The sequence below is a fragment of the Otolemur garnettii genome, unplaced genomic scaffold (genome assembly GCF_000181295.1).
Source record: "Otolemur garnettii isolate 467f Iridium unplaced genomic scaffold, OtoGar3 scaffold00001, whole genome shotgun sequence".
Classification (NCBI taxonomy): domain Eukaryota; kingdom Metazoa; phylum Chordata; class Mammalia; order Primates; family Galagidae; genus Otolemur; species Otolemur garnettii.
This window is the reverse complement of record NW_003852396.1, coordinates 42,439,996-42,462,100: the sequence shown is the minus strand read 5'-3', so window position 1 is coordinate 42,462,100 and position 22,105 is coordinate 42,439,996. Positions and strand designations below refer to the sequence as shown.

The following is a 22,105-nucleotide window of genomic DNA, read 5'->3' as shown; positions in this document are numbered from 1 at the left end:
AAAGAGTAAAGGCTCTGAAGCCAGATTGCTTGTATTCAAATCCTGTGTCTTCCTTGCTAAATGACCTTGGTCAAGATACTTAAAAACTCTGTGCTTCAGTTTCTTTAACTCATATGGGAGCTTTAATAAATACTTAATAAGGTTATTGTGACACTAGAATGATTTAATACATGAAAAACACTTAAAACAGTGTCTGGTATGTGGTAAATTCATGATATGTGTTTGTGATGGTGATAATGAAGATAATAGTTCAGATCAGTGGCCTGGTTGGGCTGTTGGAAATCATAGTAATAGGCTGCTGAGATGTGAGAAGAATAACCAGAAACTGGATTTCGGCAAAGGAAAGGGAGATTTTGGGCTTAGAGAGCAGTGGAATTGCTGACATGTGAACCACCATTGGGTGCATTTTATGAACAGTGGGATTTAGCAGCTTGGTCTCAGAGTTAGAACGCAACTGGAACCTACGTTAGAATGGAAGCATGAGGAAGGCCTCTGAAGAAGAGACAGTGGAGTTGAGGCCTAATGACAAGGATGAGTCTAGGAAGAGAAAACAAGTGTAAAGTATTGAGGTAGGAATGAGATTAGTGTATTGGAGGTAAAGAAAACAGTAAATACAGCTGGCATAAGTGAGGAGGAGACTTGAAGAGGTATAGTTGGTATGAAAGTTGGTAGTAGAGGTAAAGTAGGGTCAGAAGATACAGGGTCTTATAGGCCATGTTAATAAGTGTACTGGGCCCGGCACCGTTGCTGAAGCCTGTGATCCTAGTTATGTATGAGGCCAAGGTGGGTGGGTTTCTTGAGCTCAGGAGTTTGAGACCAGCCTAAGCAAGAACAAAACCCTGTCTCTGAAAAAAAAAAAATAGCCGGGTGTTGTGGTGGGTGCCTATAATCTCAGCTACCTAGGCAGCTGAGGCAAGAGGATCACTTGTGCCTAAGAGTTTGAGGTTGCTATGAGCTAGGATGCCATGGCACTGTATTGAGGGTGACAAAATGAGACTCTGTCTCAAAAAAATAAGTAAATAAGTGTACTGGCCAATTAATTGTCTTAATGTGAATCTCTCAGCCTTTCTGAGTGCCAGTTTTTTATCTTTATAGTGGGTGTAGTCCTCTGTATGTCTTAGAGGATGGTTGTGATGACCAATTTGTTAGCAATTATATCCTTCCCACCCTACTTTCTCTTTGTCTACATGACTACTACTCTATGTCCTTCAAACCCTCTAAAGCCTTGGAACCTCTGTGAAATTGCTCCTTAGAACTATTTGCTGTATAATTCTTTGTTCAGTCATGAACTATGAGCTTCTTGAGAGAGGACAAATTGCATATTGCATACCTAACATGGGTACAGGGGATTTTCTCAAACATTGAATACATGATTTATAGAAAGGCTACATGTAACTGAGTTACTGAAACTGAGGACTTTGTTCTCTGTCATAGGAATAATAACAGTGCTTTAAGCATCGCGCTAAACTTTTAAATGAATTTCATATAATCATAAGTACCTAGTGGCAAGTACTCCTTACTATTAACCCCATTAAAAATCATTTAAAATAGTCATACATATATATGCTTATGTATATCATGATACTTCACCTCTAAATATTTTAATATACATCTCTAGAAACATTTTATCACACCAAAGAAAATTAAGAATAATTCCTTAATATCAATCCACATTAAAATTTCCCAGCGCTCCCCAGAAGTGTCCTTTATAGCTGGTCTTACTAAATCAGGATTCAGTCCTTTCTCATACCTTATAACTGCTTATTATGTCAGATATTTCGATCTATAATAGTAGATGTTTATTTGTGACCCTGTCCCATTGATGATTCTGGGCCAATTATCCCATAGACAGTCCCACTTCTGGATTTGCTCTGTCATTTCCTTATGGTATCCTTCAGTTTAGATTCAAAGGCTTAATTTAAATATGTACTAATAAAGTGGGTGACAGTCTGATCCCTCCATGTTAAGATTAAGCTATTTCTTTGTGTCGTATTATTTTTTACCATAAGAATATACAGCTCCCCATTAATCATTATTTAAAGGTTTTAAATACTAGTTGATTTTTTTGCTTGAATCAGTAATTTCATTAGGGATCAGAAAATGGTCATTTTCTAATTTTATCATTCCTTTTACATTTATCAGCTGGTGGTATTTTGTGAAATAGAGCTTTCCCCTATCAAATGAGGCTTTTTGGTTATCCAGCATATCTCTATTTTTAAGAGGAAGAAACTGAAGCTTAAGAAGTTAAATAATTTTTTTTCTTTTGCAGTTTTTTTGTTTTTTGGCCAGGGCTGAGTTTGAACCCACCACCTCCGGCATATGGGGCTGGTGCCCTACTCCTTTGAGCCACGGGCACCACTCAGAAGTTAAATAATTTACTAAAGCTTCATTGAGAATAAGTAGCAGAGCTGGTACTTGAATTCAGGTCTTTCTGATTTTAGTCTGTGAGTGGATTTAAAACAGTATATTAAGTGGAAAATTTTTAAAAGAGGCAGTACACAACATTAGAAAAATTCTTCAAATTTTAAAAGAGGCAGTACTATGAACTTAGGTAAATTGGCCTTGAGTTTGGCAAGAGAATAACTAACCAAATGTTAAAGCATTCTTTGCTTTCTCCAACTAATGTGTGGATCAACAGCCATATTTTCTCATTAAGGGTATAATTTTTTCCTCTTGAAAAAAAAAATAAAAAGAATAGTCACAATCTGGTGGCGCCCGTAGCTCAGTGGGTAGGGTGCCGGCCACATACACCCAGGCTGGCAGATTCAATCCTGGCCTGGGCCAGCTAAACAACAACTGCAATAAAAATAATGGCTGGGCGTTGTGGCGCGTGCCTGTAGTCCCAGATACTTGGGAGGCTGAGGCAGGGGAATCGCTTGAGCCCAAGAATGTTAAAATTTTTCTGGGATCAAAGAAAAAATTAAGATTTCCATGTTGGCCATTTTGTTACCTCCTTCCCAAATGTCCCACTCTTTTCTACACCCCTGCCCTCCCAATCCCAAGTCCCTTAAAAGAAGTACAGTTGAGGGGCAGAGCAAGATGGTGGACTAGAGACAATTCTTTTGCAGCCGTGTGGTGAGATGGAGAGAAAGAACTCCAGCCACCTCTGGCTGGGGAGCCCTGCCCAGAAATAGTCAGTTCAGTGGCATAGGGAGGCAGCAGGAGACTCCAGGACCCAAGAGGGAGTTTGGGAGCTAAACAGAGGGTGAATACTTGCACACTGGCAGAGGCCAGCTTGTTTGTCAGTTTTCAGACAGAGAGGACCTACCCTGTAGCCTTTTTTTTTGTGGACATGGGCATTTGGTGGAGTTACCCTAGGAGAACTTGGGCAAGCAAGCAAGTGATCTGGAACAGTGCCCAGAGGTTGGGACTGAGCCACTGGGCAGAGTAGGAGCTCTCATTCAGCTGTAACCAGGAGCAGCCATTGTGGGAGAACTGCCTTACAGGGTCAGCCCATAGGGTCTTAGTGCAAGGCTAATTCTGGTGCATCTGGAAAGCTTAGCAGCCACCCATGAGGAGACTTGAACAACACATGCTTTCCTGGAAAAGCCACTGCTTGGTTTGGAAAGGTCCAGGAGTATATCAGGCAGGCTGACAAGAGCTTTAGGCTTCCAACCCTGTGGGGATTGAGGGCAAATAAATCAGGAAGACAGGACCAGGTCTCTTCAGCAAGATAGAGCCTTCCAGTCCCCATCGTATACAGCTGTATCATCCTAGTGATTAGCATCTCATACCCCAGAACATCATCTGTTGCCTAGGCAATCTATGGCAATATACACACATATATATATATTTTCCTTTTATAAAAAATTTTTTTGAACTTTTCACCCCAAATTTTTCTTTTTCTTCCTTTTTTTAAAATTACAATTATTCATTGTTTCCTTCTTCAATAGTAAGGGCGCCATTTTTTGCTAGTTTTTCTGCTTCTGTTATTCTTTTTTCCAATTTTATCCCTTATAGTTTTTCGATTATTTGTTTGTTTTGTAGTATTTTTATTTTTCCATTTTTACTTTAATAACAAGGGCTCCATTTTTTCCATAGTTTTCCTACCTGATATGTTCTTTCTTTCCTTTCCATTTCTCTTTTTCTTTCTCTTTCTGTAAAGATTTTTCTACTTTTCTTATCTTTCCCTCATAAATTTCTCAAATGACAACTAAAATACACTCTCCCTTTTTACATTTATATAATTTTATTTTGAATTACCTTTATGTACTTTTATTGTTTCTCTTCTTTTTCTAATCTGTTTTATTCTTTGTTAATCTGTATTCCATTTATGGGACCTAGCCTCACTTTGAGGCTTGGGCTGGGGTCCCACAGCATTGGGGTGGTTCAAGAAAAGTTTGATCCCCTGGTATAGGGAGTCCTTCTAGCTTGGGCCTTTGGAAGCATGTTAGTGGTAGGTTCCCACTATGGCAAATTGCTGGTTTTTGTTTTTGTTTTCTTCTTTATTTGGTGGAGGTGGGGTCTTATTTCTGCTCAGGCTGGTAAGGAGCTCCTGACATCAAGGGACCCACCCAACTTAGCCTCCCAGAGACTGGGAATTATGGGTGTGGGTCAAAGCACCCTGCTGAATACCACTGTTACTTCTGTATCTCTTTCTGCTCTTTTCTTCTTTTTGTCAGTCTTTCCTTTTACCCTCCCCTTTCCTTTTTCATTCTTCTATTTCTATCTTTTCTCCCTTCTTGCTTTCATTCTTTACTTCCTTTTGGTCTTATACCAAAAGAACACTTCAACACCTAAGGACAGAGACAAGATAACTTAAAGAGGAAGAAGAAGTGAAAGGAAAAAGTAGGGAAAGGAAGCAGACAAGAAAAAGTCACTCATCGGGGCTTGGGGCCCATAGCACAGGGGTTACAGTGCCAGCCACAATCGCCAAAGGTAGCAGGTTCAAAGCCGGCCCAGGCCAGCTAAACAACGACAACTCCAAAAAACAAACAAAAAAAAAAAAAGAAAGAAAGAAAAAGTCACTCCTCGTGAAGAACCAACAGAAAAATCATGGCAACATGAAAAACCAGAACAGAGCAACCTTCCACCCCAAGGGGTCCTGCTGCAGAGGATTCCACCTATAAAGAAATGTTATAAATGATAGAGTTTTTTTTTTTTTTTTTAAGACATAGTCTTACTTTGTCACCCATGGTGGAGTGCCATAGTGTCATAGCTCACAGCAACTTCAAACTCTTGGGCTCAAGTGATTCCTTTGCCTCAACCTCCTGAGTTGCTGGGACTACAGGTACTTGCCACACCACAACACCCAGCTTTTTTTTTTTTTTTTTAGAGACAGGGTCCAACTCTCATACAGGGTGGTTTCAAACTTCTGAGCTCAAGCAATCCACCTGCTCAGCTTCCCAGAGTGCTAGGATTACAGGCATGAGCCATCATGCTCGGCCAATAGAAAGGGAATTTAAAATATGGATGGTAAAAACAATGAAGGAGATTGCTGAGAAAGTAAAAAATAACCAAAAAGAAATCTAAAAACAGAACCAAATAAGGCATGAAGGATATAAAGAATATAGAAAGGATATAGCAGAGGTTAAGGAAGAGGATAGCTCAAGAGCTTGAGGATAAAGCTTTAGACCTAACAAACAGTTAAAGAGGCAGAAAAGAAGAGAGGGAAAGCAGAATGTTTACTGAGAGAATTATGGGACTTCATGAAGCATTCAAACATACAAATCATAGGTATCCCAGAAGGGAAAGAACACCTCAGAGGAATAGAAGCCCTACTAGAGGATATCATAAATGAAAATTTCCCAAGTATCACCAGTGATTCTGACACACTCCTTTCAGGGGGATATTGAACTCCAGATCATCTAACTCAAACAGAGCTTCTCCAAGACACGTTGTCATGAACTTGTCCAAAGTTAAGACAAAAGAGAAAATTCTGCAAGCAGCCAGTAATAAGTGCCAGTTGACCTATGGGGGCAGAGCTATCAGGGTGACAGCAGACTTCTCAAATGAAACTTTTCAAACCAGAAGAGAATGGTCATCTACATTTAACCTTCTTAAACAAAAGAATTTTCAACCCAGATTTCTATATCCTGCTAAGCTAAGCCTTAAAATGAATGGAGAAATCATATCTTTTACAGATATACAAACATGGAAGAAGTTTGCCACAATAAGACCAACTCTGCAGGAAAACATAAGACCTATTTTCCACATTAACAGTCACAATTGACCACCTGCAAACTAAACTCCCAGAAACCAAAGGACAAAATTAGCTCCCACAATGACAGAAAAGATAAAACTAAGCAATGGACTTTCACAAAATAAAATGAATAAAAATCCACCACACTTATCAATTCTCTCATTAAATGTTAATGGCTTGAATTCCCCACTGAAGAGGCACAGGCGGACCAATTGGATAAAAAAGCATAAGCCATCCATATGCTTCTACGGGAAACACACCTAACCTTGAAGGACAAAGTAAGACTCAGAGTGAAGGGATAGAAAATAGTATTTCAGGCAAATGGAAATTAGAAAAAAGGAGGGATTGCAATCTGATTTTCAGATACAAGGGGATTTAAAGCAACTAAAGTCAAAAAAGACAAAGATGGACACTTCATATTGGTCAAGGGAACAGTACAACAAGAGCAAATTTCAATTCTAAATATTTATGCAGCCAACTTAAATGCTCCCAGATTTATCAAACAGACCTTAATTGGTCTAAGCAATATGATATCCTATAACACCATAATAGTAGGGGACTTTAACACTTCTCTTACAGAGCTGGACAGATCTCTAAACAGAAACTAAAGATACTAGGGATTTAAATATGACTCTAGAAAAACTGTGCTTAATAGACATATATAGAACACACTATCCCAAAGCTAAGGCATATACATTCTTCTCATTGGCCCATGGAACATTCTCTAAAATAGATCATATCCTGGGACACAAACCTCAACAAAAGCAAAAGAATTGCAATCATACCTTGTATCTTCTTAGACCACAAACCAATAAAGGTGGAGTTCAACTCCAAAAAAAAATTTTTATCTCCACAGAAAGGTGTGGGAACTAAACTTTATTCTGAATGACAGTTGGGTCAAGAAAGAGGTAAAGAAGAAATCATGAATTTCCTTGAACATAACAATAACAAAGACATAAGCTACCAAAACCTATGGGATGCTGCAAAATCAGTCCTAAGAGGGAAATTTATCACATTAGATGCCTATATCTGAAAAACAGAGAGAACATCAGCAATCTAATGAATCATCTTAAAGAAATGGAGAAGGAAGAGCAATCCAGTCCCAAGCCTAGCAGAAGAAAAGAAACAACCAAAATTAAATCAGAAATAAATGAAATTGAAAACAAAAGAATCATTCAGAAAATTAATGAAACAAAAAGTTGGTTTTTGAAAAGATAAATTGGTAAACCATTGGCCAGGTTAACTAGAAATAGGAAAGTAAAGTCTTTAATAATGTCAATCAGAAATGAAAAGGGGGAAGTAACAACTGATACAGAGATACAAGAGATTATTTCTGACTAATACAGAAGATTTAAAATCTTTAATAATGCTAATCAGAAATGAAAAGGGGGAAGTAACAACTGATACAGAGATACAAGAGATTATTTCTGACTAATACAGAAGATTTAAAATCTTTAATAATGTCAATCAGAAATGAAAAGGGGGAAGTAACAACTGATACAGAGATACAAGAGATTATTTCTGACTAATACAGAAGATTTAAAATCTTTAATAATGTCAATCAGAAATGAAAAGGGGGAAGTAACAACTGATACAGAGATACAAGAGATTATTTCTGACTAATACAGAAGATTTAAAATCTTTAATAATGCCAATCAGAAATGAAAAGGGGGAAGTAACAACTGATACAGAGATACAAGAGATTATTTCTGACTACTACAAAAAACTCCCTGCCCAGAAATTTGACAATGTAGAAGAAATGGACCATTCCCTGGTATCACACCATCTCCCTAGACTTAACCAGGAAGAAGTAGATCTCTTGAACAGATCAATATCAAGCACTGAGTTGAAGAAACAATAAAAAAAGATTTCAACAACAACAATAACAAAAAGCCTGGAATCAGATGGCTTCACACCAGAATTCTATCACACCTTCAAAGATGAACTTGTCCCTATACTGCAGAACCTATTCCAAAACATTGAGGAGGAAGGAGTCTTCTCCTGCATGTTCTATGAAGCAAACATCACCCTGATTCCAAAACCAGGAAAGGACCCAATTAAAAAGGAGAGCTACAAACCAATTTCACTAATGAATATTAATGCAAGAATACTCAACAAAATCTTATCTAACAGATTGCAGCTACACATTAAAAAAATTAAACATCATGATCAAGTAGGCGTCATCTAAGGCTGCTTTAACATATGCAAATCCATATATGTAATTCACCATATCAATAGAAACAAAACCAAAAACCTTATGATCCTCCCAAAACATGCACAAAAAACACTTGACAAAATTCAGCATCCTTTTCTAAAAAGAACACTTAAGAAAATAGGCATAGGTGGCACATTTCTTAAGTTAATTGAAACCATCTATGACAAACCCATAGTTAACATCATATTGAATGGAGTAAAACTGAAAGCTTTTCCTCTTAGAACTGGAACCAGACAAGGATGTCCACTATCACCACTTTCATTTAGCCTTGTGCTGGAAGTTCTAGCCAATGCAGTCAGGCAAGAGAAGGATGTAAAGGGCATCCAACTGGAGGCAGAGGAGGTCAAAGTCTTGTTCTTTGCTGATGATATGATCTCATACTTAGAAAACCCTAGAGACTTAACCACATCACCCCTGGAAGTGATCAGGAAATAGAGTAATGTCTCAGGGTTTACAATCAATGCCTATAGATTAGTAGCCTATGTATATACCCATAACAGCCAAAATGAGAAGCAAAGTAAAGACATCATTTCTTTCATAGTAGTTTCAAAGAAAATGAAATATTTAGAAATATACCTAACAAAAGAGGAGAACCGTCTTTACAAAGAGAATTATGAAACCCTGAGGAAAGAAATAGCAGAAGACATTAACAAATAAGGCTGGGTATGGTGGCTCACTCCCGTAATCCTAGCACTCTGGGAGGCTGAGGCAGGTGGCTAGCCTGAGCTCAGGAATTTGAGACCAGACTGAAGAAGAGCAGTCTCTACTAAAAATAGAAAAACTAGCTGGTCATTGTAGTGGGCACCTATAGTCCCAGCTACTCGGGAGGCTAAGGCAAGAGAATCACTTGAGCCCAAGAGTTTGAGGTTGCGGTGAGCTATGACACTATGACACTTTATGGAGGGTGACAAAGTGGGACTGTCTCAAAAAAAAAAAAAAAAAGACATTATTAGCAAATGGAAGAGCCTATCATGCACTTGGCTAGGAAGAATTAACATTGTTAAAATGTCTATTTTACCCAGAGCAATCTATAGATTCAGTGCAATCCTCATTAAAATACCAATATCATACTTTGAAGATCTGGAAAAAAAATAGTACTTTTTTTGTATGAAAACAAAAAACCCTGTCTAGCCAAGGCTATTCTTAGTAATAAAATCAAAGCCAGAAACATCACCCTACCAGACTTCAGGCTATATTACAAGTCCACAGTGATCAAAACAGCATGGTATTGACACAAAAATAGAGACATAGACATATGGAATAGAATAGAAAACCAAGAGATGAAACCAGTCTCTAGTTGCTACCTGATTATTGATAAACCAAACAAAAGCATACAGCCAGGAAAAGAATCTGTATTCAACAAATGGTGCTGGGAGAACTGGATAACCACATGTCAAAGACTGAAACTGGACCCACACCATTTACCACTTACAAAAGTTGACTCAAGATGGATAAAAGACTTAAGTCTAAGACATGAAATGATAAAAATCTTAGAAGTATGGGAAAAAATCTTGATGATGTTGGACTGGCGAAAAGAGTTTATGATGGAGACTTCAGTAGCAATTGCAACAACAAAAATAAACAAATAGGATTTAATTAAATTGGAAAAGTTCTGCACAGCTAAGGGCAGAACAAGCAAAGCAAAAAGACAACCTTCAGAATGGGAAAAGATACTTGCAGGGTGTCAATCTGACAAAAGGTTGATAAATAGAATCTACAGAGAACTCAATTAACAAAAAAGGAGCAAGCAGTCCTATCTACCACTGGGCAAGAGATATGAACAGAACCTTCTCTAACAAACATTTGAAAAAATGCTCATTGTCCCTGGTTGTCAGAGAAATGCAAATCAAAACCACCTTGAGATATCACCTACCCCCAATGAAAATAGCTCACATCATAAAGTCTCAGTGCTGCTGATGCTGGCTGGTGTGGATGTGGAGAGAAGGGAACACTTTTACACTATTGGTGGGACTGCAAACTAATACAACCTTTTTGGAAGGAAGTATGGAGAATCTTCAAAAAACTCAAATTAGACCTCTCATTTGATCTTACAATCCCATTACTAGGCATCTACCTGGAAGAAAAAAAGTCCTTTTATTATAGGGACATTTACACTAGACTGTTTATTACAGCTTGATTTACAGCTTGTTTCCAAAATGTGGAAACAAATGCCTACCAACTCAGGAATGGATTGACAAGCTGTGGTATATGTATACCATGGGATACTATTCAGCCATTAAAAAAGATGAAGACTTTACATCTTTTGTATTAACTGGATGGAGTTGAAACACTTTCTTCTTAGTAACGTGTAACAATAATGGAGAAGCAAGAATCCAATGTACTCAATTCTAATATGAAGCCAGTAGACTTACTACACAGTCACATAAGAGAAAAATTCAAATCAATTCAAGGTGGGGGATGGGGAAGTATGGGAGCAGGGAGAGGGGAGATCTCTGCTACTGCCATCAAATAGTAATTTGACTGGAAATATCAAAGGAAAAAGACATTGTACAGGTCTTTAGAAGGTTTTTAGCATTGCTCACATTCTGTCTCCCCCTTACTCCCATACACGCTCCACACGTGGCTAAAAAAATATATTAGCTAGCAATGATATCTACATACATTCTTTTATGTAGTGATCATTGAGCCCCTACTCTTTGAGGCCTTTCTGTTTTGTTTTGTTTTGTTTTGTTTTGTTTTTTATGAATCTAATCATGGTCTGACTGGTCCATGAGCTGGGATAATAACTAGCTCATTGCCAGTTGTTTATAAATTTATAAATGTTTCACTGAAATATACACAGGCTCATTCATTTACATATTCTCTGTGGCTGATTTTACTTTACAGTGGCATTGTTGAGTAGTTTCCTTAGAAAACTTGTGGCCCACATCCTGAAATATTTACTGCCTGGCCTTTTACAGAAAGCAAATATTTGCTAATCCCTGGTCCTTTATTAGTAAAAAGGAGGGAAGAGATTTGTAATAGTTTCTAAGGACAATTTATTTTGGGGGAAACTGTCTTACTGAAATATTTCCAAATCTAGGGTTGTCCTTACTAGTTGTCACTTTTTAGTGACTATGATTCAAAGGAGGAAAGTATTAATAATTAGGTAAAGCTGTTTTGGAAACATGAATCTAAACAGACTGCTTGGTTTTCGGGAGTAGTAATGTTAAAATGATATGGGAGGTTTAAAATGTTTGTCTTGCTGACTGAGGTACAGAAGTATCTAGAACTGCCTGCAGAGCTATACAGCCCTTTGTCATTTAACAAAAAAGCAAAGAAGGGCGGTGCCTGTACCTCAGTGGATAGGGCGCCAGCCACATACACCAAGGCTGGTGGGTCCAAACCTGGCTCAGGCCAGCTAAAACAACAATGACAATTGCAACAAAAAAATAGCCAGGCGTTGTGGTGGGTGCCTGTGGTCCCAGCTACTTGGGAGGTTAAGGCAAGAGAATTGCTTAAGCCTAAGAGTTTGAGGTTGCTGTGATGCCATAGCACTCTACTGAGGGTGACATAGTGAGACTGTCTCAAAAAAAAAAGACAAAGAAAAAATGCAGAGCAATATGGATATGAGGCTCTAGTTTAAGGAAACTAGAAGACTAATTGGCATTAAATTGCAGGCCTTTAAGTTAGACAGTTCTCGTGAAGAAAATGCTTTAGGGATACCAAGGATATATAGTTAGAGCCCAAGATCTGTTCTAGACCATATACTATTGTGTTGGGGACCAATCCCCTCCATATTCCCACTTTAAGAATGTTTCTGGTGGTTGGTGTATTAACTGAAAGGATGTTGATAGGGTACATGAATTAAATCAGTAGAATTTTTGTTTCTGGCTGTTGAGTAGGTAAATGGAATATTGTTTTCCCTTCAATTTGTACTTGTTCAGGATCTGTAACAAAAAAGCCCTCTCAGGCAAAATTGAGTGCAAAATGTTTGCATATATGTGTATCCTCAGTTTTTAAAACTTTTCTTTACTCCAGGTTATCCTACCTATAAAGAAAAAGTAAAGAAAAGGCCTGGAGGCCGCCCAGAAGTGATTTACAACTATGTTCAAAGACCCTTTATTCGAATGTCCTGGGAGAAGGAAGAAGGAAAGAGTCGGCATGTAGACTTTCAGTGTGTTAAGAGTAAATCCATCACCAACCTTGCAGCAGCTGCCGCAGACATTCCCCAGGACCAGCTGGTAGTCATGCATCCAACCCCTCAAGTGGACGAACTGGATATTCTTCCTATGCATCCCCCATCTGGCAACAACGACCTCGATCCTGATGCACAGAATCCAATGCTGTGATGCTGATCCTTGAAACTATAGCATGCTACTCTTCACAGTGACGTTGTACTCTTCCTCATTCTGCACTGCAAGGCCACTCTTCTTCATTGTGAGATGCACATAACAATGTTTAGAATATTGCAGTGTAGGCTTTTTTAAAGACCAAAGGTAGCTGAATGGTTTTTTAAATGAGTACAACTTGAGCATCCTGAAGTTCCAGTTATATAAATGTATTTGTTTACCAGTAGGTTTGTGAAATTGGTTCTTTGTATGGGGGAACAGTCCTTTTTCACACATTTAGGTCTTTTCAGAAGTGGTGAAAATTGGCAGCTGGGGTGCTTTCAGTCTAGATTGATATTCACCACACCCCAGATAAAATGCAGAACATTATATAGTTGCACTTTATAAATGGTGGTTAAATGGAACTGTTCAAGCCATTTTATAGTTGTGATGCACAATATAAGTTAATTAAGTGCTTCTATCAAAGTATTCCTTCAGTAAAAATGTGTATAGTTCGCTGCCCATGATGTGCAAAAAATGAGTATTTATCTTGGGCTTATTTGAATGATAGAATGAGATTCAGTGCCCATATCTTAACAGTTTGGTTATCTCCAGTGCCATTTCACCCCTTAGAGTGAGTTACATGCAGGGATTGTGAACATCAGAGGTGGTTTATTATCCAGTCTGCCTTACCCTTAATCTGTTCACAGATATTTATTTACTAATGCTTTGTTTTCTTAAGAGTTATGGGATAGGAAAATGAAGTGTTTGATTGTAAACTCGAGTTTTTCATCAAAATAAAATTCCATTGTTTTAATGTTTCTGACCAAATTTATAACCACCTTGACCAGATCTTTAGCCTCATAATTAGCAGATTACTTCTGTTGTTGGCATAAGTAGAAATCAAATAGTAGCTCAAGGAACTCTAACTTGATATATGTGTGATGAGGCACTTAAATTCCCTACTAATTATAAATATACTACATAAATCCAAAATAATCTAGAGCTGAAAACAGAATATTTTCTAGTCCAATCTTATGTGAAGGGCAAAATGAATTTACTAGGTCATATAGTAACCCTAAGTTTCAGAGCCAGTTTCTGATACTAGTTCAATGCACTTTCTATTGTACATTGGTGTTTTGCTTAGCAAAGTGTTCATGCAAATACTATTTTAAATATTCTATGGTCCAATTCAAGAAGGAATCAGAAATATTTAGGTGTTTTGAGTCTGGGTCACTTAATGTTTGAAGTCATACAACTGCAAATAATGGTCAAGAGGGATAGCAGTAGAGAAACCAATGTCCCATATAATCGGGAATTGATGATTTCAGAGGATTTGAAATTTGTGTGTAAACAGTAATATCTTTGTTCTCACATAAATATAAATTGCAACAATTTACAAATGAACTATTTTAAGACAGCAGTATGTGGAAATTATGCAAACCCCAGAATTATTCGGAAGGCCAGAAAGGCTCTGCAGATGTTACTGGTATGGATCATCTTTAAACACCCTCTGTAGAAACTGAAGATCCAGCACTTGCAGCATGTAGAATGTTTTTTTCTAATTATTTGAAATGGGAACAATATTTATAGAACAAGGGAAACATTTATTAAAAATATTTAACTGTCTAATACATTATACTTTAACCCATATTTATAGTAAAGGATTCTTACAAGGAAGAATAAACAGCTTTATGATACAATTAGTATAAGAAATATCCACATGAGGGACTTTTTTGTAGTGTAAAAACACCATACATCTGAAATGACCATTTGCATATAAAAGCTACCAATGATGCTCTGTGCACAATGATTAAAAAATTCAACACAAACAGAATCCAAAATATACAATTAATGCAAGCTATCCACAGCTAGCCCAATAATCAATGATGAAGAAACACTGGAGCAGGCTTAGTTCCACTTTGTCTGAAGTTATACATAATAAGATTGACTTGTATCAATGGCTCTGAGATGGCTTTTATGAAATCAGTACATAAAAGCTGTTCTCTCCTTATCCAGTAAGCTTCACAGACTGTAAAACTCCACCAGTAATGCACTTTGATACTGTAGCTGTTGCCAAAGCAACATGTAGTGTTTACAGCGGCCATGGTAAGTCGCTAAAGTCAACAGGGCCACCCAGCCCAGCATCTGCTTCCAAGAGGCTCATGATGACAGCCATTGCTGCTTCATCATTACTGGGACTACTTGATCCTTGGTCATTGTCTATCATGTCCATACCTATGTGAGGGTTCTCACCTGTGGGAGGAGATAAGGACTGGTCAGTGACAAAAGTACCAAAACATGTTTAGAAAACCTAAGCAATTCCTACGCACACTTGTAATACTAGGATAAAAGGGGCTACTTTTTGGACTACACGGTTATGATTTTATTATTTTTACATTGCTGTTTTTCAGAGGAAAGAACCAACTTTTTAGAAATGAGAACACAGTGTTTAAAACTCAATAAATGCTAAAAGTATTTGCGTCAATCTCATTTTAACAGTCTTGATGTAACCTGTTAAGGGAAGGGAATTCCAAAAAGAAAGGCAAATAGGAAGGGAGACACTAGGAAAAAAGATCTAGAAAGACAAGTAGAGACAAAGATGAATATGATGGAAGAAGCAAACTCTCTTCACTTACTGATTTTTAATACTCTCTGAAATGTGTACTGATCACTCTTCTAGGCTGTATCTCTAAACCTACATTGGCCCTCCCTCTGAAGAGACTGTAAAAGACCATGCCACATAAAGGAGAAAGCCTTGGTCTACGCTGCTGTAACCTCTTGAGTAGCGTAGACAAGTTTGTCCCTGTTAAGAGTTCCAGGGACAAACTTGGATCCCCGTCAAAATTTGAATATTAAAGTCAACATTGAAGAAGAAGAGATTTAAATAAATGTTAAACTTCTACTACTATATTTCTTACCAAGTTTATCTAAACTAGTTTGTTATATATAATTTAGACTTTTTTTTTTGGAGGCAAGGTTTGTTGCCCCAGGTAGAACGTAGTGGGCATCACAGCTCACTGCAACTTGAAACTCCTAGCCAAGTAGCCAAGACTATACATATACACTGCACCTGGCTAATTTTTTTAAAATATATATTTTGTAGAGACAAGGTCCTGCTATATTGCTCAGGCAGGTCTTGAACTCTTGAGCTCAAGTAAAATCTTCCCACCTTGCTTCCCAATGTGCTAGGATAATACGTATGAGCCCCTCTGCCTGGCCTCACTTCGGTTCTTAAAACTTTATGCCACAGGTTTTGTAAGCTCAATGCAGTGGAAATGAATAAGAATGCCACTTACCAAGAATAGAAGAACTGTCAGAATATGGATAACCTGGGTTCTCCTGAGCCTGTCCTGGTAATAGGCCACTGGAAGGAATGTCTGGAGTCCCTCCATTTAAAATCTATAAACAAAAGAGGAAAAGTATGACATTTTCTACTCCTGTATGGAATTTTCAATTAGTATCACGTGTAATGACCAAGAAAATGAATCACGCTGGAAAGAGAAGATGGGATGAGAGGGAAGCTTTGAATAGCTTCAGTTTCTTCTTGGATGATTTCAACCAAGGACTATTAGGAATGGTCACAGTAAGAACAAACTTCTCCCTATTCTTTTGTCTTCATTTGATTTAGCCCACACAGGCAACTTAAAAGCTGAATAAAATCCTGAAGAGCATTCAACTACTTGGAATCATGTTGCCCACATTTCTTTAAGGCCAAGGCCTAAACTCCAGTGAACCCAGGTGGGCAGTTCTCCATGTAAAGGAGTAAAACATCTTAGAGCAATGACGTTGCTTTAGAGAAATAAGTGGACTTGTTAACAAGCTGTGAAAAGAAGTCACAAATGAATAAAACACTAGAAGCACATCTCTTATCACCAGGTATACTATAGGTGCCAACTTCAGTAACCTGTCATTTACGTTCTTAAAATACACTACTGAGGAATGTGATTACTACCACTCAGTAGCAGAATTCTAATTATGTCTCACCCTCAAATCATACCCCATCTCTTCCTCCCACCCCCAAAGGTTTTTTGCCCTAACTGAGTCTCAGATGAGCATCCTTTCAGAAGTACTTGGATGGAGTGAGGAAAGAGTCTAGTTGCTGCTGGATTTTAGGAGAAGCAGTGATTTCCGGCCTTGCCAGTAGGTGGCATTATAATTTTCTTAATTTCCATGGTTCAGTTTTTTTTCAACTCTTAAAAAAAATTATTGAGGACTCCAAAGAACTTTTATGTAGGTTGTATTTATGTTCATTTTTATTCATTTATATTCAAAATTAATATATTCTTAAAATATAAACACATGTTACCTTGAATGAGCAGCATTTCAATGAAAAAAATAATAGTTTTCCAAAACAATAACAAAAAATTACTGAGAAAAGAATATCACTGTTTTACATTTTACAAATCTAATAATTTATCTAAACAGAACCAGTCTGTAAAGGAAGGAACTCTAGCCTCCCCACAGATACATAGTTGGAAAGGGAGGCATTTTTAATTAGCCTTCCTAAATAATTGAGATACTCTCCTTTGATACTACCTAAAAACTCAACAAATGTTAATTTCTTAAAGGATAGTTGCAATGTGGAATCTGAAAACATATCATTGAATTTTTTTGTACTTTGTTAAAGTCCATTGGTTTATCCTTGGCACTTAGGATGGATCTTTTACCCTTGAATTTTTTTGAAATATCTTGTACTGGTTACTTAGAAAATATTGCCTCACTGAGTTATGAAGATCTTCCAAATGTTGACACTCTTCATTATACAGCATCAAAACATCACCATTATTAACACCACCTATCTTACCACACATACCTCTTTACATTATAGGAACCTCTCAAGCTCAAAGTAGCAGACACAAGTTTTCTAAAAATTACACTTTTTGCTTGAAAGCTCAAATTTTGTCATTGTTGAAAAATACTGTTAAGTTGTTTTCCTTGAAGGAGGTTGCTTCATTCATTTATTTAAAAAAAAAAATAGTATGCTAAATACCCAAGGCTGAATAACTGTAGTTTGCAAGAGTAGAAATGATGCCCCAGGAATAAAGCAGCTAATTCAACTCACAACTTACATATTTACACAAGTGCTTTTTCTTGAGACAAACTTCATACTTCGGTATGCAGCATAAGCATTTTATGTATATTTCCCATTTTGTCATGTCAAGTATTAAAAAGATGGGTACTAAAGGCTTTTATGAAAGTAGTGATTTTTACTGCTTCATCCTTCATTAAGGATGTTCTTAATTCCTTATTTTTTTATTTGTAGTGTGTGGTTGGGAAGAAGTCAATGACTACTACTAGTGTAGTTTGGTGCCACTGCTCCAATCTGGGCAAAATACCAGCAGTTTTACCAACACTGCTTTTATCAACACAGTGAAAAAATTAATGTTTTAATATCATTACGAAAATAAGCTTTGACCTTGCAGACCCTTCACAGGATCTTGTTCCCAATCCCTTCCCAGAAGACCTCTGTAGAAATTCCACTTTATCTGAACCTGCCTCAGTGCTTCTGGATGTCCATATTCTCCTGGGACCTGCAGAGGCTCACTTAGCCTACCTCCTTTCCAGAATTATTTTTTGAGGGGGGCAGGGATACTATGACTTGGATATGAGGTAGCCACCCTTTTTAGCTTGATCCTGACTAAAACAATTGCAGGCTAATGGTTCAGTTTTGGACCTGCCAAATTTGAAGGTGACTAGGGAGGGCTGGGAACATGGGGCCACCTTTACTCTCTGGCACATCATTTAATGCTGCTGTAATGTTTAATTCCATCTTGTTCAGGCTATAAGAATACACTTAGAATTTCTTCTCACAGAACGTTTGTAAAACCCCAAAGGGAAAAAGAATTCATCAATGCCTCAGAAATACTTGGAGCTTTATGATGCAGCTCCAAGTATAGCTTTGGCTTTCTGAGTCGTTGATATGAACAGAAGTCATGAGTCCAGGGTCATAGTTTGGGGCCATACTTATAAACAAATGCTGGGAAGCCTGGATTTTGTCATTTATAAAGTTGTGATAATAAGGTGAGAGAATGCATATAAAAGTTCTTGTTCTTTAGGTAACATTTAACCCTATACTGGAGTGATAACCCTTAAAAACTGAGTAGCAGAATCCTTGGTAATGACAGGAAGTCAAGTGCCGTAGAGTTGAATTGAGAAGCAGAAATGGGAAAACCAACCTAAGCAGATGGTGATCCAGTGTGGAAGAAGGACTATGGGCATAACAGAAGAACAAGCAGCAAGCAGTAGGTGGGGATACCAAGCCCAGACTTCATTTATCAATGCATTTTCCGATTATTTTCCTATTATCTCATAATAGGACCTCAAGTGCAGAAATATTGGCTGTCCTAACCAATATTAGCCCCATTATAAAGAAAACTAGGGCTTAAAAGTTATGCAGGGTCAATGCCAGGTGGCAGATCCCCCAGTATTCTGCAGCTATAAAATGTGGCTTGACTTCCAGTGGGTCAATATAAGGCAATGCCAGGCTTCAAACCCAGGTTTACTGTACTGTGGTGGTGTTCTTACTCATTAATTTGTTGACTTTTAACTTTGTAAGGGGAGCAAACCCCATTGTCAAATAGGAGATTCATATATAAAATACTGTTGCTGCCCTTGTAGAAGCAGGAGTCCTGCTCTTCCCCAAGCTCTTTACCAACCACCCTTGCCCCATCCCACCAAGCTCTTGGTAACTTGAACTTCTGGGGAGCCAGTTTTGAAAACCCTACCCTGCTTTTGACAGAGTCCTACCTACTTAAATTCTTAATCTCTATATCTGTTTTGGGAGATAGGAAAGGAAGATGCCCTGTCCAAAATGTTTGCCTTTGTGCTGTCCCAACCTATGTTGACATCAGGCACTATAAAAAGATGTATAATTTACAATTAACATAGGCCTAGGCTTGTAAATTCTCTGGGAAAGATGAAAACAGATTAGTGATTTCTAAACCTACTTATAGTATAGTCTTCTTGCCAGCTCTTAAAGGCTGGTGGCTGATAAATTACTTGTACCCAATGCAGTCACATCAGAGGAAACTCAGGCGGCAGATCCCCCAGTATTCGGCAGCTGTAAAATGTGGCTTGAGTTCCAGTGGCTCCCTATACACCATAATATTTTCTCCCTTGAAAACTGGCAGAGAATGTGATACTTCTATGTGAGGTACTCACTAATCCTCTTCTCTTGGGAACTCTCAAATTGCTCCTTCAGAAATAAACTGACAACTCCCCATTCTTTAGAATGTTCTTTCTGCCCTCCTCCACTGACAGGGAATAAATTCTCTGAGGATGTCAGCAAGCCTCCCTAGCCCCACCGGTATGCTTTGTACCCAGCCTCACACAGATGCATTTACTTCAAGGAGAAAAAAAGAGCACAATTTGTTTCAGCAACCACAATTATAATTCTATACTCCTACCCCCAACAATTCAGAACTTGAGCAAGAGGCTCTCTAGCCTGAGTCATGAGCCTCACCTTCTTGCCTCCTGGGGAAGAGGCATCAGGGGGAGGTGTACTCGTGATGTTCAATGGGCTGGAGCCACAGCTGGAAGGCGAGGACCCTCTTATCCTGTCAGAGAAGAAAACAGTTATATTGCCTTTCCCCCCACCCCAATGGAGTGTGTCAAAGCGGGGGAATGAGAAAGGATGAAGATCTAGCCTAGGGGTTGGCAAACTTTTTCTGTAAGGGCCATATAGTAACTGTTTTAGGCTCTGCAAGGCCATGTGGTCCTCATGATACCTACTCCACTCTGCCACTGGAGCTTGAAAGAAGCCACAGGCAATCTATACATGAGTGAATATTGCTGTGTTTCAATAAAACTTTAAGAAAGCAGGTGAGGAACTGGATTTGTTCTGTAGGCACCTGATCTAGAATGCAGACCCTAAAGTCAAGCATTTCATTGACAAAGCCCTTGGATTGGGGTTTGGATTCAGGATGGGGAATTCCAAGTGAGTGACCAGTTTTATTTCTTCATAGAATCCAGATGAGTTGGAGGAGACCTTAGTAGTTTAACCTCTATCTCTCTCTTTTTTTTTTTTTTTTTTTGCAGTTTTTGGCTGGGGCTGCGTTTGAACCCACCACCTCCAGTCTATGGGGCCTACTCCTTTGAGCCACAGGCACCACCCTAACCTCCATCTTTGATATTAGAATCCACAGCAAACAATTTATCCTTTTCCCTACAAACACTGTTTAGCTAATAAATACTCTTAGAAAATGGAGGATACCAGGGTCTGAAAAGTAGCCAAGTAGCATTAATAATAGCAGCCTTCTAAAGCAGTAGCTGATAAAAAATCATGTCCAGCTCTTTCTCAGCTAGCACGTCTCTCAGCATGGCAGGCTTACAGAACTGAAAATCCACCTAAATTCTTGTCAGGCTGAAGGACTTCATGTAAGTAAGCCGTCATTCGGCACTGGAGCTAGAGTTTAGGGAGAACGTGGTGGGAAGTGTGTGACCATGAGGCTCTCTGCTCCTACACAGATGAATGTAGCTTTTGGGTGACCCTGAACCTGTACTCATCTTTGAAAGTTTTTGGCACTTGGCTACACTGCATATTTCTCTAGGTTTGTGTGTGAACAAGTTTTCTCTCCTGGATTAAAAACTCCTTCAAGGCAGGATACAATTATATATGATATACTCAGCACACACAGATAGCTAGTAACTGCCGTCTCCCACCTTTCTCCTACTTAAGTCTTTTTTCCCAGGTTCCCCATTTTGGAGTTGACTTTTCTTCATTCCTTATTTCCTCAGCACCTAGTTCTTAGATTACTGATTTCTCTTTTGGCATTATCTCTGTAGGATAAGTCCTCATTCCTGGGATATCAAACATGCCCACCTTCATCTCTCCCTATTCTAATCCAACTTCCACAAAGCTCAGCATCCTACAATGAATAGGGTCATACAATTTTCTTCCAGTCCAATCTGCTTAGCATCATTTCTTGAGATTCTTAATCTGCCATCATTGCTCTGTGGCTCCATCCTACACAGAGCTGTCCAGTTAGATGGCCTGATCCCTGACCCTGAACATGCCACTCACGTGCCTACTCAAGAGTATCATGGCTCTTTAGAGCAAATATTCCCACCCACTGCCCCACTCACTAAAAACTCTGGCCAAGACCAAGTTCAAATTTTTCCTCCCTTGTTTGCTTCAGACAGAGTCTCACTTTGTTGCTCTCAGTAGAGTGCCATGGAGTCTCACTTTGTCACTCTTAGAGTGTCATGGTGTCATAGCTCACAGCACCCTCAAACTCTTGGGCTCAAGAGACCCTCTTGCCTCCACCTCCCAAGTACCTAGGACTATAGGAGCTTACCACAACACCTGGCTAGTTTTAGAGACGGGGTCTCGCTCTAGCTCAGGCTGGTCTTGAACTCCTAAGCTCAAGCAATCCACCCGCCTCAGCCTCCCAGAATGCTAGGATTATAGGCATAAGCCAGCATGCCCAGACCCCCTTTTCCTACTATTAATAGACTTCTCAAGAACTTCAAGAT

The 22,105-nt window shown here is 38.5% G+C and overlaps 2 protein-coding genes across 5 annotated transcripts in view; one reads left to right on the top strand and one right to left on the bottom strand.

The window, feature by feature from the left end:
• The window catches only part of BTBD10 (BTB domain containing 10), a 93,709-nt gene extending 80,246 nt beyond the window's left edge, over positions 1 to 13,463 (top strand). The window contains exon 9 of the mRNA XM_003781114.3: positions 12,339 to 13,463. Within this exon, the coding sequence (XP_003781162.1) occupies positions 12,339 to 12,649 (311 nt within the window). The 3' untranslated portion in view covers positions 12,650 to 13,463. The remainder of the gene's footprint in view (positions 1 to 12,338) is intronic.
• A 751-nt stretch (positions 13,464 to 14,214) lies between these two features.
• The window catches only part of ARNTL (aryl hydrocarbon receptor nuclear translocator like), a 75,903-nt gene continuing 68,012 nt past the window's right edge, over positions 14,215 to 22,105 (bottom strand). For 3 of the 4 annotated variants that reach the window (XM_012803982.2, XM_023516714.1, XM_023516742.1), the window contains 3 exons: positions 20,094 to 20,187; positions 15,928 to 16,030; positions 14,215 to 14,884 (listed from right to left, as the gene is read on the bottom strand). In XM_012803982.2, the coding sequence (XP_012659436.1) occupies positions 14,724 to 14,884; positions 15,928 to 16,030; positions 20,094 to 20,187 (358 nt within the window). In that variant the 3' untranslated portion in view covers positions 14,215 to 14,723. The remainder of the gene's footprint in view (positions 14,885 to 15,927; positions 16,031 to 20,093; positions 20,188 to 22,105) is intronic. The other variant, XM_023516667.1, reaches the window with a different exon arrangement.